At 40.2% G+C, this 14756-nt stretch overlaps 1 protein-coding gene across 1 annotated transcript; it reads left to right on the top strand.

Annotated features, from left to right (window-relative positions):
• Positions 1-8624: 8624 nt before the first annotated feature.
• LOC108932296 (ATP-sensitive inward rectifier potassium channel 1-like) lies at positions 8625-12456 on the top strand. The gene is made up of 2 exons (XM_018748557.2): positions 8625-8699; positions 10499-12456. The coding sequence occupies exon 2, from the start codon at positions 10520-10522 to the stop codon at positions 11654-11656; it is 1137 nt and encodes a 378-aa protein (XP_018604073.1). The 5' UTR covers positions 8625-8699; positions 10499-10519; the 3' UTR covers positions 11657-12456.
• The last annotated feature ends 2300 nt before the right edge of the window (positions 12457-14756 follow it).

Here is a 14756-nt window from a genome sequence, read left to right as displayed (position 1 = left end):
CTCACTGCTGCTGGTGTGATTATACACTGCATTTGGAATATTGATTGCAAGCATGTTTAGACAGAATTTGGCAACTCTTTTTGTGACCAGGCTTAGCAGCCTTTAAACAAACATATCCGAGGTGACTTTTAAAGCAGTCATTACGGAAGGAGAACAACTGCTTCATTACTCTTCGGCATTATAGCTCACAGCATAATTGCAGCATAAAGGAAAATAACAGAAGTTTGCTTTGAATTTATGATTGAAAAATCTGTGCATTATTCTAATGGTTTCATTAAAGTCAAGAGCAGCACTGTAATGTAGATTGTAGTTATTTGACACTTCTTTGATGGTGTGACTGTCTCTGGTAGTATAGTGATAAGTGCTGCTGCCTTTGTACCCAAAGGTTGTAGGTTTGAATCCCACCTCTTGTTGTAATATGTGCAAGTGGTGTACTTACTTTAAATTTCCACAGTAAAAATGCCTAGGTGTAAGAATGGGTAAATAGTTCACTGTTATGAGATGCTTCAGTTAAAAGTGTCTGCTAAGTAGGTAAAGACTTCTTTGCTGCTGAACCACAGTTCTCAAGTGCTATGTCATCATAAATTAACTTCTCAACTAAAGTGGCACAATGTTTCTTAAACAAAACTTTAAAGACGTGTTTCAGTATTGAAACTGATTAGGACTGAAATGAATCCAGGAGACCATGGTGGTGCCTTGGGTAGCACTGACGTCACAGCACCCAGGCTTTGTGTTTTTATCCACCTCAATCTGTGTACATTTACATTTATCCATTTATTCATTTAGCAGACGCTTTTGTCCAAAGCGACTTACATCTCAGCAAAAATTCAATTTGTGCATCACATTAAGAGAAAGAGACATGGCTGCAGACATGTGACTCTTAAGTAAACCTAGTTTGTTACCTTCCACTTGATGCACCGAGGTTCATCGATCGAGTAGGTGCATAAAACACAGGATGGATGAATCCTGATAACCTCCTATCAATTTTGTTTTTTTTTTTTTAATAATAGTGCTCACATTTTCTTCCTTTGTTTGTGCTGGATTCCTCCAGGTGCTCCTGTTTCCACACACAGTCCAAAGAGGTCTTTCATATGAACTGACAAATCTAAATTGCCCTCAGTATGTCTATGTGTGAGCGAGCAAGTTTCTGCACCATTGCACTGCAATGGACTGGTGTCCTTTCAAGTGTGTACACTCCACACACCCTATTATTTTGGGATAGGCTCCAGGCCACCATGACTCAGCACTGAACAAGGGTTACTGATAGTGAACAGGAGAATTAATAAACAGAGGCAAAAAAAAGAGTTCTTTAAATAGGCAAGTTGGAACAAAACTGCATGTCTGAATGCTTTCCTACAATCTAGAAAGCAAATCTGGAACAGAGTAGCCAGGTAGAAATGTAATATCCTTCATGAATAATTTATCAGCCAATATTTGTGGGAATATATCAGTAAGGGGACTGATGCCATATGCTGCAGGTGAAGAGTAAATGAGATGCATAATACAGAACACACACACACACAGTAAACAAGATGTGATATGAGAGATATAATGCTGCCTCCATGCCAAATAGTGGAACAAACCAAAAATGAGTAAGCCATCTGCCACAAATATGCTCCCTGTCCTGATGAACCACCCCCCCCCCCCCCAACCTCCATCTCCCTGGCAGTCTGTGTAGGACAACCCAGGGAAACTCTGAAATGCAGAGTGTGTGCAGAAGTGCACCAAGAGCACAATGATCACGTAGATAAGTCATCATGTTAATCAGCTACGTGATGATCGAACAAAATGGATAAAGAACACAGTTATGGGGTAGGGGGCCATCCCAAAATATGCATCAAGGGCAGATCAGTCAGGACGGAACCCATCCCAAAGCGTGTGTCAAGAACACATTCACCAGGTCGGTCACCCTTGCACTAAGCAGAGGTGTGATGGAGAGAAGCTCACCATTAAATTTTTCTTAAAAAATAAAGTGTTTCAGCTGTTTTGATAGTGTAAAATAAAAGTTTAATAACAAAGAAGTCCCTTAATTTATTAAAGGGTTAGTTCTTTAAAAATCCTGGCTGTAGAGTGAGTGTAATAAATAAAGACTTTTTATTTTAACATTTCAGCATTTCATTAGCTCTTAGTCACATTCGTATTAAAAGTGATTTAAAATGAGTGAAAATAAAAAAAAACATCTTCTCCACAAACTCCTGCCGAACACCAATTGCTAACCAGTTTTTCCTGCAAATATGTGCAACGATTATCATCTTATTACAGATCACCAGCAATCAGAAAGACTGGACATAAGCTGTAAAAACCGTGTAAGTGAGCTGAATGACGGTGGTTCTGCAGGTGGACTTTACCAAGTAATGTCTCGATGCAAAAGCACAAGTTTCTTTCTCTTTGTAACAAACAGAGAGCGTTTACGAAATCTCATCTAAAACACATATTGTAAATGTACTAGAAAACCTTTAGATATTCAAAAATGTATAACTCAAACATTTCCAACACAAGCCAGTGCATTCAAGTAATATTCTGACAGTCGCATTAAAATGCGTAATGCATTAATTATTTCACGTTGAACCTGCTTTATAAAGGTCAAGACCATTTTATATTTGTTCTTTTCTCAAGTGGAGGGGCACAAAAATGAATCAATGTCAGTGAAAGCATTAAGATTAGACATCAAACCAGAATCTTAACATACTGACAATCAATTAGGATTTTTTGTACAGGTTTAAAAGACAGACAGTAACCACACACACACATCATCTGAAACCGCTTGTACCATATGGGGTCGCAGGGAGCCAGAGCCTAACCCGGCAACACAGGGCATAAGGCCGGAGGGGGAGGGGACACACCCAGGATGGGACGCCAGTCCGTTGCAAGTCACCCCAAGCGGGACCCAAACCCCGGACCCAAAACCCAGACCCACCGGAGAGCAGGACCCGGTCCAACCTGCTGTGCCACTGCACCACCGCGCCACTGCGCCCTGCCGCCAGTAACCACAGCAGTCTTTATTATAGTCCTTGGCTGAAGAGTCAGGGACGTTCAGAAATTCTGGAGCTTCCAAAGGGAAAGGGCCCTAGAGAAAGGAGCTCCTGAAACAGCGACCCCTTGTGGACGAAATGGAAACAGCAGCTAGCGGAGGAGCCGCTGCACTTGCGTATCATTGCAGGTTTGCACCTTAAATATGTACTGATGCACTTTTTCTGACTTTTTATTCCCAGTAGTCTCCAGCAGCATCTTTTCTGCTGTCAGGACATTTTACGCATAAATCACATTTGTTACTGAAGCAGGAGCCGACCCCAAATCATCCATTAGTATTGCAGGAGCAGAAGGGGAGCATCGATCTGTAACCTGAAGTCTGCTGGTTTGAGTCCCAGTCCCTGCTTTTGTTGATGTGTTATTGGTGAGAGGAACTTACCCTGAACTGTTTCAATGAAAATAACCTGCTGTGTAAACTGGCTGAGTGGTGTTTCTTTTGATGGTGTACTGAACTGCGCAGTTGTTTGCTCTGTTCATTATTTGTTAATTTCATAATTTATTATTGGTCAATACTTATAATGGGACGAGCTTTACCCGACTATCCGATGGCCTCCGTACCCATTAGCACGGGGGAATGGATGCTTTCAATTTTTGCAGCATTATTTCAAACGCTACCTGAGGATTTTGTTTGCTCCATGCCCAAAAGTACAGAGTACTTCTGTGAAACGCAGTAAAATGCGAGAGTGTGAGCCAAATGTCAGAGTGTAGCCTGTGATTTGTCAAAATCACCAGCGGAGTTTTGTATGGCACTGCCGCCGTTGCACCATGTTGTATCATATGACCAAACATAATTAAATGACAGAAGCTTTTATGAAAAGAAAATGCCAGCATTGTTGACAAGCCCTTTGTGAGCTACCTCGCCTCCTTACTGGAATAAACCAGCACCACCACGCCATCCTTACACACCTCCTCTGAAGAAGGATCCCGTGTCCTCACTGCCCTTGCACTCTCACCTGTTTCTTTAGTTTATGCTTTTCTCGCAAGAGAGCTACAGCATTAAACTTACAATGATTCACCCGTTTATAGAGCTGGGTAATTTCTACTAGAATGAGGGTAAATCCCTCTATCAAGGATACCACAGTACAAGGTGGTACTTGAACCAACAATCTCCAGCTCCAGAGAAAGTGATTCTAAGGGGTACGTCACCTGCTGCCCTGCTCTTGAAGGGGTGGTCTGGGATTGGACCACAAAAGAGGACCTGCTCAGACCTCCTGGGAACCCATAGGCCAAGTACAGGGTTTGTAATCTGAATTGTTGCCCAGCGGATTAACGGCTCAGTCACCTGGTGTTTTGCTTGCCTGCTTTCACTCACATTTTCACAAGATCCAGCACCGCGGTAATAGCGCGGAGGACTTGCATTTGTGATCCCGTCAAAACGCGTCCTTGAAGGGTGCTAGAGGACGGGAGGTACAATGTGAGTCATAGCAAAGTCCTGCCACCTTCAGTCTTGTTTCGTGTTCGGTTCTCATTCCCTCCTATTCTCACAGTGTCGTATTCCGCCACAAAGCATTCACGCCTTTGTTCGGCACATTGGGCTATTGAGTCCTCACAAAGCATTGAGACACAGGAAGTGTCATTAGGTGCCAAAAAATGGAATCAATATTCGGATACAGAAAAAGGCCTTTTAAACGAGAACCATATCGCTTCAATAGCCTTTAATAACGTTTGTTAGATCCGGGTGCAATGTTTCGTCATCAGAGATTTTAGGTCAGTTTTGAGTTTTGGACGATGAGGAATTGTAACATTTCGTCCTTGTTTGAAATGAATGCAATATTCCTTGGTGGGCTTCTAGAAAATCACATTATTCTCATCGGCCTCACTGGGGAGGCTTGGTGATTAAAACAAACCTGCACCCTTGAAAAGCTGCAGTGACTCTGGTGCTAAGTTAAATAGGGCTACATTATTGGGTCACTTAAGGACACTTCCTTCAAATCTTACATAAATTGCTTGGATGCAATGGATTTTTTTTTTTATTATTTTTAAATTTATAACTTATCTGTTCATTTGCAAATAAAGTGACGTTTTTGCAACACCAGCACATTTTCTAATGAGCCATTTTGATTAACAGGGGCTGCTTATTCATCTTTACATGGTTTCCACCTAAGAAAAATTGAATCTTGCAGTCAAATGAGTCATTTCTATTGACTGATCACAAGTACAGCAGAGAAATCAAATGAAATATTACTGAATTGGGTGAAATGTTTATAATACAAGAAATTAGAGTGCAGATCCATGAGATCAGATTACAATGGCAAGAAAAAACATTCTGAAAATTAAATATAGATGGCAAGTTGGTTGGAGAGAAAAAAATAAATCACCAAAGACACTAATTAGATTGGTGAATTACTGAACAAATAAACAGCACAGTTTCATTTACAGGTGAAACCGATGCGGCCACGATGATCACAGTGAGCGAGAATAATAAAGACGGAAAACAGGCGAAAAACACAATGAACGTGAACATTTACCCAGGCACACAAATGATTTCTCTGATCCTCTCGAACGTTTTCCTCTGCAAACACCTTCAACACTCACCACAAAATTCCTACCGGCAGCAGTTCGAGCAGAACTTTCTGGGCCGGTTAAAAAATGCCAGGCGGAAAAGAAAATGTCATTTTCAGTAATGAGGAAGTTCCCCTTTTTACATCTGGGCTTTTATGAACATTTACCACAATCGGATTGTCCTCTCAGCACACTGCCAGAACTTCGAGAACTAACCCACCATTCATTTTGAAACCCATATTATATGGATTATGAATTATAAAGCATTTCTGAAACAGTCCTTATAATGAAGATATAAGTACAACTTTCTGATGGATTATCTGAGCAGTTCAATATTTAATATTACACCATGACTTGGATAAATGATCTTGACTGGATGAGGACATGATGATTAATTTCTTAGGTCGGCACGCCAAACCAAGCACCATGGCTTCGCAGTCCACCTTCAGCGATAAGTGGACAGTGCATCAATAACATCACACCAGTGTTGGGAAATAATATGGAACTTATTGAATGTGTTACATAAGAGATTTGGTCACTGAATGATTATTGAATCTTGCCTACAAGCAATCGGTATGTGGAATTGGTGATGCATGGAGGTCACTGAAGACACAGCAGCGCTCTTTGACTGATTACAGGTGGTGGGCAAGGAGCCGAGTCCCGCTGTTTTACCGTACACTGCAACGTCTTCCTGAGCTCAAGCAGCATGGAATTTTCCAGCAATTTGGAACACATTCCGCACAGGTGCTATGCAGCACCTGACATGGAAAATAAACCCACAACGATCTGAATCTCAAACAAAATACACCTATCAGTGGTAACAAATAGGTCAGGGTTTAATTCTCGACATAAAGGTTTTTGGTGGAATTTAGTACTGCATCAGCCACTGTTAACTGCACTGCAAATATAGTTGTATAGGTTATTTTGTGAAAGGATAATTTTTAATGAAAAACACCGATTAAAAATACAAGTGAGCAGGTATGGCAATTATTTCTGGTACTAAACCTATACACCCACAGGCAAAATTCAATCACTGCACTGCACATTGTCATTTAGGCAACTAAGGATTGAGGAGTTCGGAGTGTTAATCTAATTCTTATTTATTTATTTAGTTATTTTTTTCTCATAGTGTGTGAGTGACGGAAAGAGCATGTTCAACAGATGTATGGATGAGTGACCCATTGTACGTAGTGTATCTAGCAGTGTAAGTCACCTTGGTGAATAAGGTGTGTGGGCTGATAACACTACACAGAAGTCATTGGAAGTTGCTTATCTTATCTTATCTTATCTTATCTTCATTGTTAACATCTTGTAGTTTATTAAACTGAAGCCAAAGAAAAGGAGAAAACAGATGATCCAGAAATAAACACATGTTCATATCAAATATGTTATGCTAAATCTGAAATAGTCTTAAATATATCTGCCAAAATGTTCATCTCTTTTTCTTCTCTGTTGAGCTCTGGTAAACCAAGTGTTACACCGAGTGAGCCTCCATAAATTAAAATTAGATTATATAATTAGATTAAGAAAAACAAGATTGTATTGTGATAGCCTTGTATCAGATGCTAGAAAAGATTCTTTTGCCTCTCTCACTTACAAAATAATCCAGTTCTGTCTCAGATCCGTAACGAAAAACCGAACAGGAAATTTTCACTGAGCAGGTTTTTTTTTTTTTTTTTTTTTTTCTTTTCCAGAACCTTCAGCTGCAGCTAATAAATTTAATTCCTGATCATAAACACAGCTCCAGTACGGTCAACATCCAAACTGAAGCCACAGCATGACTAAGCGAAAAAGAGGGTTTCAAAATGCATCATTATCCGCTCGAATAGGCAAACTCACTGAACTCACAGAACTTCCTGCTTACATCTCAACAGCTCAAAACTATGAACAGTTATGTGCACTTTGTCTACGCTTCTACTATCACATTTTCATTACATCTGCACTACTAGCTTTAGTGGGACACCAGGGAATAGTGTTGTTAACTATATGAACCTAAACATTAAGGTTGTTGGTTCAAGCCCTTGTCCACATGACTGCTCTATCCTTGGCAATTGTTCAGCTGACACCTCTATCTGAAACAACTTACAATGTTTCGTTTATTTACGATGATTAAAGTTCATGATCAATGCTCTTCATCAAGGGCATTGCAGCAACGGGGATTCGAACCTTTCTTCAATTGCAAGGTGACGATTTTAAGCTCTCTGCCACATTGAGCAAGACACTTACCATGAATTCCTTCAGATCAAAAACTCCTAAAGGACAAATTATTAGTTATAATAATGTTGTTGCCATTTCAACCTTTTCTATACTCCTCATTGTCGACATACATATAAATTTACATCCGATCTTCTATTCACATGTATCTACAGTACACCTATAAATATTGCCATTCGAAACTGATGTTATTATGCGCCCTGGCCTCTTGTTTACTTTGGAACCAGAGATGTGGATGTTGGTCCGAGAGACGTAGACAGGCTGTCTACGTGTCTCGGACCCACATCCACATCTCTGGTTGTCTCCCACTTCTCCATGTTCCTTGCTCCACTTGTACTATACGGAACATCTAATTGGGCCTTAAATCCTCTCTTACTTGTAGGCCCAGTGGGATCCCCCAAAAGTACACTTACACACACACACACACACACACACACACACGTTGTCTGAGCGGCTGGACGATTCACACCACCTTTATTTATTCGTATAACATAATGCACCTGTAGGTGTGTCGAGGCTAAACACTGGTGTGCTGTTTCATCTTGATCTTGTCATTGGGAAGTAGGATGCATCCTAAGCGTGGGGCTCCTGCTTGTGGTTTGGGGCGGGGGGGGGGGTGGTTAGAGCCGAGGTGAGGGCTCAGTTGTTTTTTCTATAAACAGCTCTGTGAGGGTTTGGGGGATCCTGGTACAGAGATTAATTAGCCTGCGCATTGGAAGGTGTGTCTGTGTGTGTGTGTGTGTGTGTGTGTGTGTGTGTGTGTGTGTAAACATTACCCAAACTGATCTGTAGCACTCTATAAAAAAGAGAGTAGCACAGCGCTGGGTAACATATCACCGGTGACAGCTCAAAGGACACGTCTTCCCTTGACTGTACAGCTGAGGAACAGCCAAACACACTTTACTGCCCTGCATGCATGCCACTGTCATCTTGTCCACTGCTGCTTCTGAAAGGTAAGAACCACAGATGATTATTCATTTTCAACTGTTCACTCATAACTAAATGTTTGTTTCTCATCCAAACTATCACATAAGTTAACTATGCTATTTAGATAAAGCTTGTATGTTACAGTGGACACTTTTTTCTAGATGGCAGCAAAAACCCGTTCATGGGGAAAATAAAGCCATAAAGAAACACTATTGTTTCCTGTGATAAATATATGTGCTGCTTGGAATATATGGAGATGTAGACCATTGCTTATTAGTACTGACAGAAGCTGAATTTCATTAAAAAAAGTGACATATCCTATAGATGCTGTTAAATCAAATTTAACTTTCTCTGTCATAACTCAGAGTAAATAAATTTTCATATCACAGAAGACACGTGTTTTAAACTGGATATACAAGATTTCTATTTCCCTCTCTTTCCCCATCTTCGGATGACAGCATTAATAAAATGTCACCTCGCTGCATGAGTCACATTCACAAGCTACGGTCTCTTGATTGGTTCTTCTAAGTTTTTTGCATTTGATACAGAGATAAAAATCTCTCACCAAAATGAAACGGAATCATTTCGATTCAGTAACAGCCCCAAGTCCTAGTAGCTAACGGGTCACGTACTCAGTATGATGGCTAGATGTCCTCCTGGGCTGGGTCTACAAAATCTTAAAGTTTGCATCCAGACTAAATGTATTTATTTTCACTTTAATATTGCATCTAATGATATATTATTAAGTTAATAAGTAATAAATACACACACACACACACACACACACACACACACACACACACACACACACACTTTCTGAACCGCTTGTCCTATACGGGCTCGCTGGGAACCGGAGCCTACCCGGCAACACAGGGCGGAAGGCCGGAAGGGGAGGGGACACACCCAGGACGGGAAGTAATAAATAATAATAAGTAAAAAATTTTTTCAACCCTTTAACAGTTAAATACATCCATCAGGGCACTTAGGATGTACTTGATGCCATCTGCTTTTTACTCAAATGTACTGATGCAGCTACATTTTTCTAAAATTGCTGCAGAGTAAATAATGGCAAGTACTAATTAGAAAAATAATAATATCCCAATTGATTCTTTCTTTGTCAGGAAATGAGACTGCTCATTCTATCTATACACATTTTTATGGCATACTTTGGGTCTTCTAGTGCTTGGTTCTACTCTGATGTTTCACATCTGATCCTCTTACACACTTGACTTGCATAGTTTTTGCCACACTATGAAGGATAAAAAACCTTAAGTCATATAAAGGATATAACCTTTATAGAGTATAAACTGACTTAATTTCTGAGTTGCCAGCTGATCCAGAGCAGCAAACGGGTGGTTGTTCACCAATGCATGCCGAAGTGTAGTCAGGCTTCGAATTTAAATTTAAATTCATGTAAATGTGTTGTGGTACGATAATGTGAAAAAATATACAGGTCTGCTGAAACATCTGCCTACATTTACCACACCTACCCCTTACTTGACCAGTATCCTTTAGAAGACTTCTTACAAATCTAAGTGTTTAGAGAGGCTGATGTTTAAGTCTAGGTCTTTCAAGTCTTTTCCTAAAAACTGATTTAGAATTTCAGAGGCGCCTCTGAAAAAATACTAGTTAACTTCTATCCATATTCTATGTACAGAACAACATTCTGTATTCAATGTCAAATATTTAAATTTTGTATTCAATTCTTTAACTACTCTTGTCTATGCCAGTATATTTTATATGTGATTCAATTTTCCCAATATCTCTGCATTTGAAAGTGCATTTAGACAGGCACAGCATTGTGTTTGTCCTCTTTTGTCTACAGGTTGAAGTCCGTGGTTAAAAAATGTTCCGGTCGTTCCAGAGGTATATTCAGGACTGCATGATGGAGCGCAGAATCCAACAAAACCGTCTGGTGAGAAAAGATGGCCGCTGTAACATCGAGTTTGGCAATGTCAAGTACAAAAAGCAATTTGCCTTCCTCGTGGACTTCTGGACAACCTTTGTGGAGATCCGTTGGCGCTACGTGCTCCTTTTCTTCAACATGTCTTTCATAGGCAGCTGGTTCATCTTTGGCCTGCTGTGGTTCTGGATTGCCAAGAGCAACGGAGATCTATGGTGGCAGAACCCCCCCTCTAACCACATTCCATGCATGAGCAATGTTGATGGGCTCGCCTCTGCTTTCCTCTTCTCACTGGAGACACAGAGCACCGTTGGGTATGGTTTCCGACTCATTACACCACAATGTCCCGGAGCCATCATCCTCCTCGTTATCCAGGTCATTGTAGGCACAATAATCAACAGTTTTGCATTGGGGGTCATTATGACTAAAATGGCCTTGCCCAAGAAGAGAGCCAAGACTATCGCTTTCAGCAAGACAGCTGTTATTTGCCCAAAGAATGGCAATCTATGCCTTCTGATCCGGGTGGCCAACCTACGTAAGACTCTGTTGATAGGAAGTCAGATCTATGGGAAACTGCTGAGGACCACCATAACCCCTGAAGGGGAAACCATCATCATGGACCAGACTAACATTGACTTTGTAGTTGATGCAGGTAAAGACAACCTTTTCTTTATCTGTCCCCTCACTCTTTACCACGTCATTGACAAGAGCAGCCCATTCTTTGAGATGGCTGTAGACACGCTGCACCGGCAGGAGTTTGAACTGGTGGTGTTCCTTGAAGGAACAGCTGAATCTACCAGCTCATCCTGCCAAGTAAGGACCTCCTTCATTCCCCAGGAGATCCAGTGGGGTTATAACTTCCTCCCCATCATTTCTCGCACTAAGGAGGGAAAATACTGTGTAGACTTCTCCAACTTCTCCAAAATGGTTCCAGTGACCACACCGCACTGCACCTATTGTTTTCATAGCGGAACGGAGCATCATCACTTCGAGAATAAAGGCATTGACAACAAAGCATTTGAGGCAATCAACATACCTCAGGACACAAACGGTGTCTCAGCTGGTGTCACCGAGATGTGAGCCAAAGTGAACTTTTAGCAACAAGAAATGTTATTGCACAGTTTCACAGGACCAAAACACAATGGGACCTGTGGAATGGAAAAGGTACAAATCTGACAGAAGAAACCCAGCAAATCTTTCCTAGTGGCTTTAAAAGGATTTTGTGGGCTATAAGAATTCCTAATATCTCTACAATCTCTTTAGCTGTGACCAAATAGAGGACTGTTTCTCGTAAAAGTCATGAATATCAAATAACAGGAGCAGGTAATAAAACTTTGCTGGCTGAAGTAATTTCAAAAGATGATTATAATCATAAGTTGCAGAGGTTGCACGAGACAGCATCTTAGAAAAGGAAAAGACTATTTCGTTCTGTTTGTACTCTTAAAAATTTAGGGCAAACGGGACCTACTCCCAGTCAATGTCAGGGGAAACAAATTGTTATGTTGTGTCTTAGAGCAAGAAAAATGTAGAACAGAGAAGTTCTAGAAGTTCTGTTACAGAGAACAGAGAACTAATATGGTACAGAATATCCCTGGGTGATGAAAAAATTACCTTATTTTTCAAAGTGCTGCTTAAACACAATGATAATGAGTAGGTTGCAGTTCACATCAACACTTGAATCATGAAGGTAAACCAGGCAGGTTATGGACGTATTACTTAGATATTCAAGAGCTGGTAAATTATTAATAGCCATGGTAAGGAGAAATGGTTTTATTTCCTATTTTTATTGCTTGGAGGGAGTACTCTCAGTAAGAGCACACAAGTCACTTTGTCACAGCCTATTGCACAAGTGTAAAGCACAAGGCACTCCAACCCTAACCCTAACCCTGGATTTTAGGATCCGTATTTTAAATGCGCACTGTGTGTGTGTGTGTGTGTGTGTGTGTGTGTGTGTGTGTGTGTATTTTAAAATGATGAATCTTCTGATCGTAATTCAATTTTTCTTTCAGAGAGCACAGAACAATTTAAAATTTATTTTCATATGCTGAACTTGTTAATTTAATATAATTATTGCACAATGATTTTTTTCGTGAAATGTTGTATTTCTTACAGTAACTGGCTTGTACAGTTGTATGGCTTATTTATAGTTATATTATTTTATAGCTTATTTTTGGAAATTGAAAGACACAGCTTGGGTATCAAAGATCCTCACTCTTTTTCTCTCTTTTCACTCTCGCTGCCTCTTTCTGTCTTACTTTCTCTCACACACACACACACACACACACACACACACATACTGGAAAAACCACATGTAAACACATTAGTAATGGCAAATAATATCAGATAAATACTCAGCAAAAAAAAGGTACAAATTATTGAACACACAAAAATTCAAATGTCAGCAAACAAAAGAAGTGATGTCTGGCAACTGTGTCTTTCTCACAAATAAAAATGTGTGTCAATAAACATGATGTTCTGAAAAAATGTCATATATCCACATGTAAGCTCTTAATTGCTGATGTTGATCAGTTGCCAGTGCCTTTAATGTGCCCTGATGAAACCTTTATCTAGAGTGACCATCACAGAGCATAAATCAATTTGCAAATGTCAAAAAAAAAGAAAAAAAAAAGAAAAATCTCAAAGTAACGAGAGTTGGTAATTGATGAGTGCTGCCAGGGCTGCAGTGAAACTGAGACTGAGCCCAGCAGTTGATGCTGCAGTCTGGCCCCTAGTGATAGTGAACAGTCAAACACTATAACTAATACAGCTGTCATGGCACCAAACACCAAATGCAAACAGGCTATTTCACATTAATTAAACAGTAATGCATAAAAAATGAACACTTCTAGAAAATCTGCTTATTACAATGCTTTTTCATCTCTGAACACTGAATTTTAGATATAGGGGTTATAGCTGTAAAGCAAAAAAAAAAAAAGGATAAAAAAAATACAGTGACAAAAAAGAACAATAAAACAACCAAAAGAAACACACACACAGACACACACACACTTTCTGAACCACTTGTCCCATACGGGGTCACGGGGAACCGGAGCCTACACGGCAACACAGGGCGTAAGGCTGAAGGGGGAGGGGACACACCCAGGACGGGACGCCAGTCCATCGCAAGGAACCCCAAGCAGGACTCAAACCCCAGATCCGCCAGAGATGGGGACCTGATCAAGCCTGCTGCCCCACCGCACCCCTATGAAGCCATTAATTGACCCAAAACACATCTTTTCTCCAAGGTCATCCGGAGGAAACCCTCACAAAGACCAGAAGAACATGCAGACACCATCCAGATGGAGGTGTATTTGAAGAACACAAATCCCAAAATCTTTGACATAACTCCCTCCCGTACATTTGTACCGCAGTTTCACCTAAGAACAACAGAGTAAAAGAAAAATGAAGAGAAAATGATAGGTAAATGAGAAGGAAAGAGGAATAGAAAAGGGAGCATGCACAATGTCTGGACTTTAAGGTTTTCAGAACAGTTCTGATATTCCACATAGTTTTGAGCTAGATTTCCTCAATGTCCAAAGGATAAGACAGGAGTTTTGAAGGCATGGTCAAAGAAAGGGTGAAGCTTTCGCAGCTCATGAATGCATTACTTATTTTTCCCATTTAAGTTAATGATACTTGATTTAATGGTTATTCTGGTATGTAAGTTTCACAACTCGGGAACTTACTCACGGAGTTTCAAAAGACGACAATGTTCCACAAATGTTTTTATTGTTTTTTTTTTCCTTCGTGTTTTTGCCCGTGATGTGCCATTTGTCACCGTCATGGGTGGAGCTGCTATGATGAAAAACAAAAGTCATAAGGCTCGCTGCATTGTTTCATATCAGTCCGTAGAGGCTGGAAGAGAAATTCCATTGTCATTGTTTGAACTTTGTTTTTCTTGGTATGTATTCAGTCACAGGAATGTAGAAAGAATGGAGAAATAAACAGGCACGAGGAACTGGAAGCCTTTAAAAGACATTTATAGTATAGTCTGGATTTCCCAACTCTATACTTTCACACATACTGTCAAAGCCTGTGCAGAACTTTTACATCAGTAGCAGCCTGAGAAAATATGGCAGTATGAGAGATTTCATATCACTGCATTTTGATTAAATACAGTTCCTTACAAAAATATTCATGCACTACACCATTTCTGTTATTTTCCTGAATCACCAATGGT

The sequence above is a fragment of the Scleropages formosus genome, chromosome 10 (genome assembly GCF_900964775.1).
Source record: "Scleropages formosus chromosome 10, fSclFor1.1, whole genome shotgun sequence".
NCBI classification, from domain to species: domain Eukaryota; kingdom Metazoa; phylum Chordata; class Actinopteri; order Osteoglossiformes; family Osteoglossidae; genus Scleropages; species Scleropages formosus.
The sequence above is the reverse complement of the archived record's forward strand: the minus strand, read 5'-3'. Positions and strand labels throughout refer to the sequence as shown.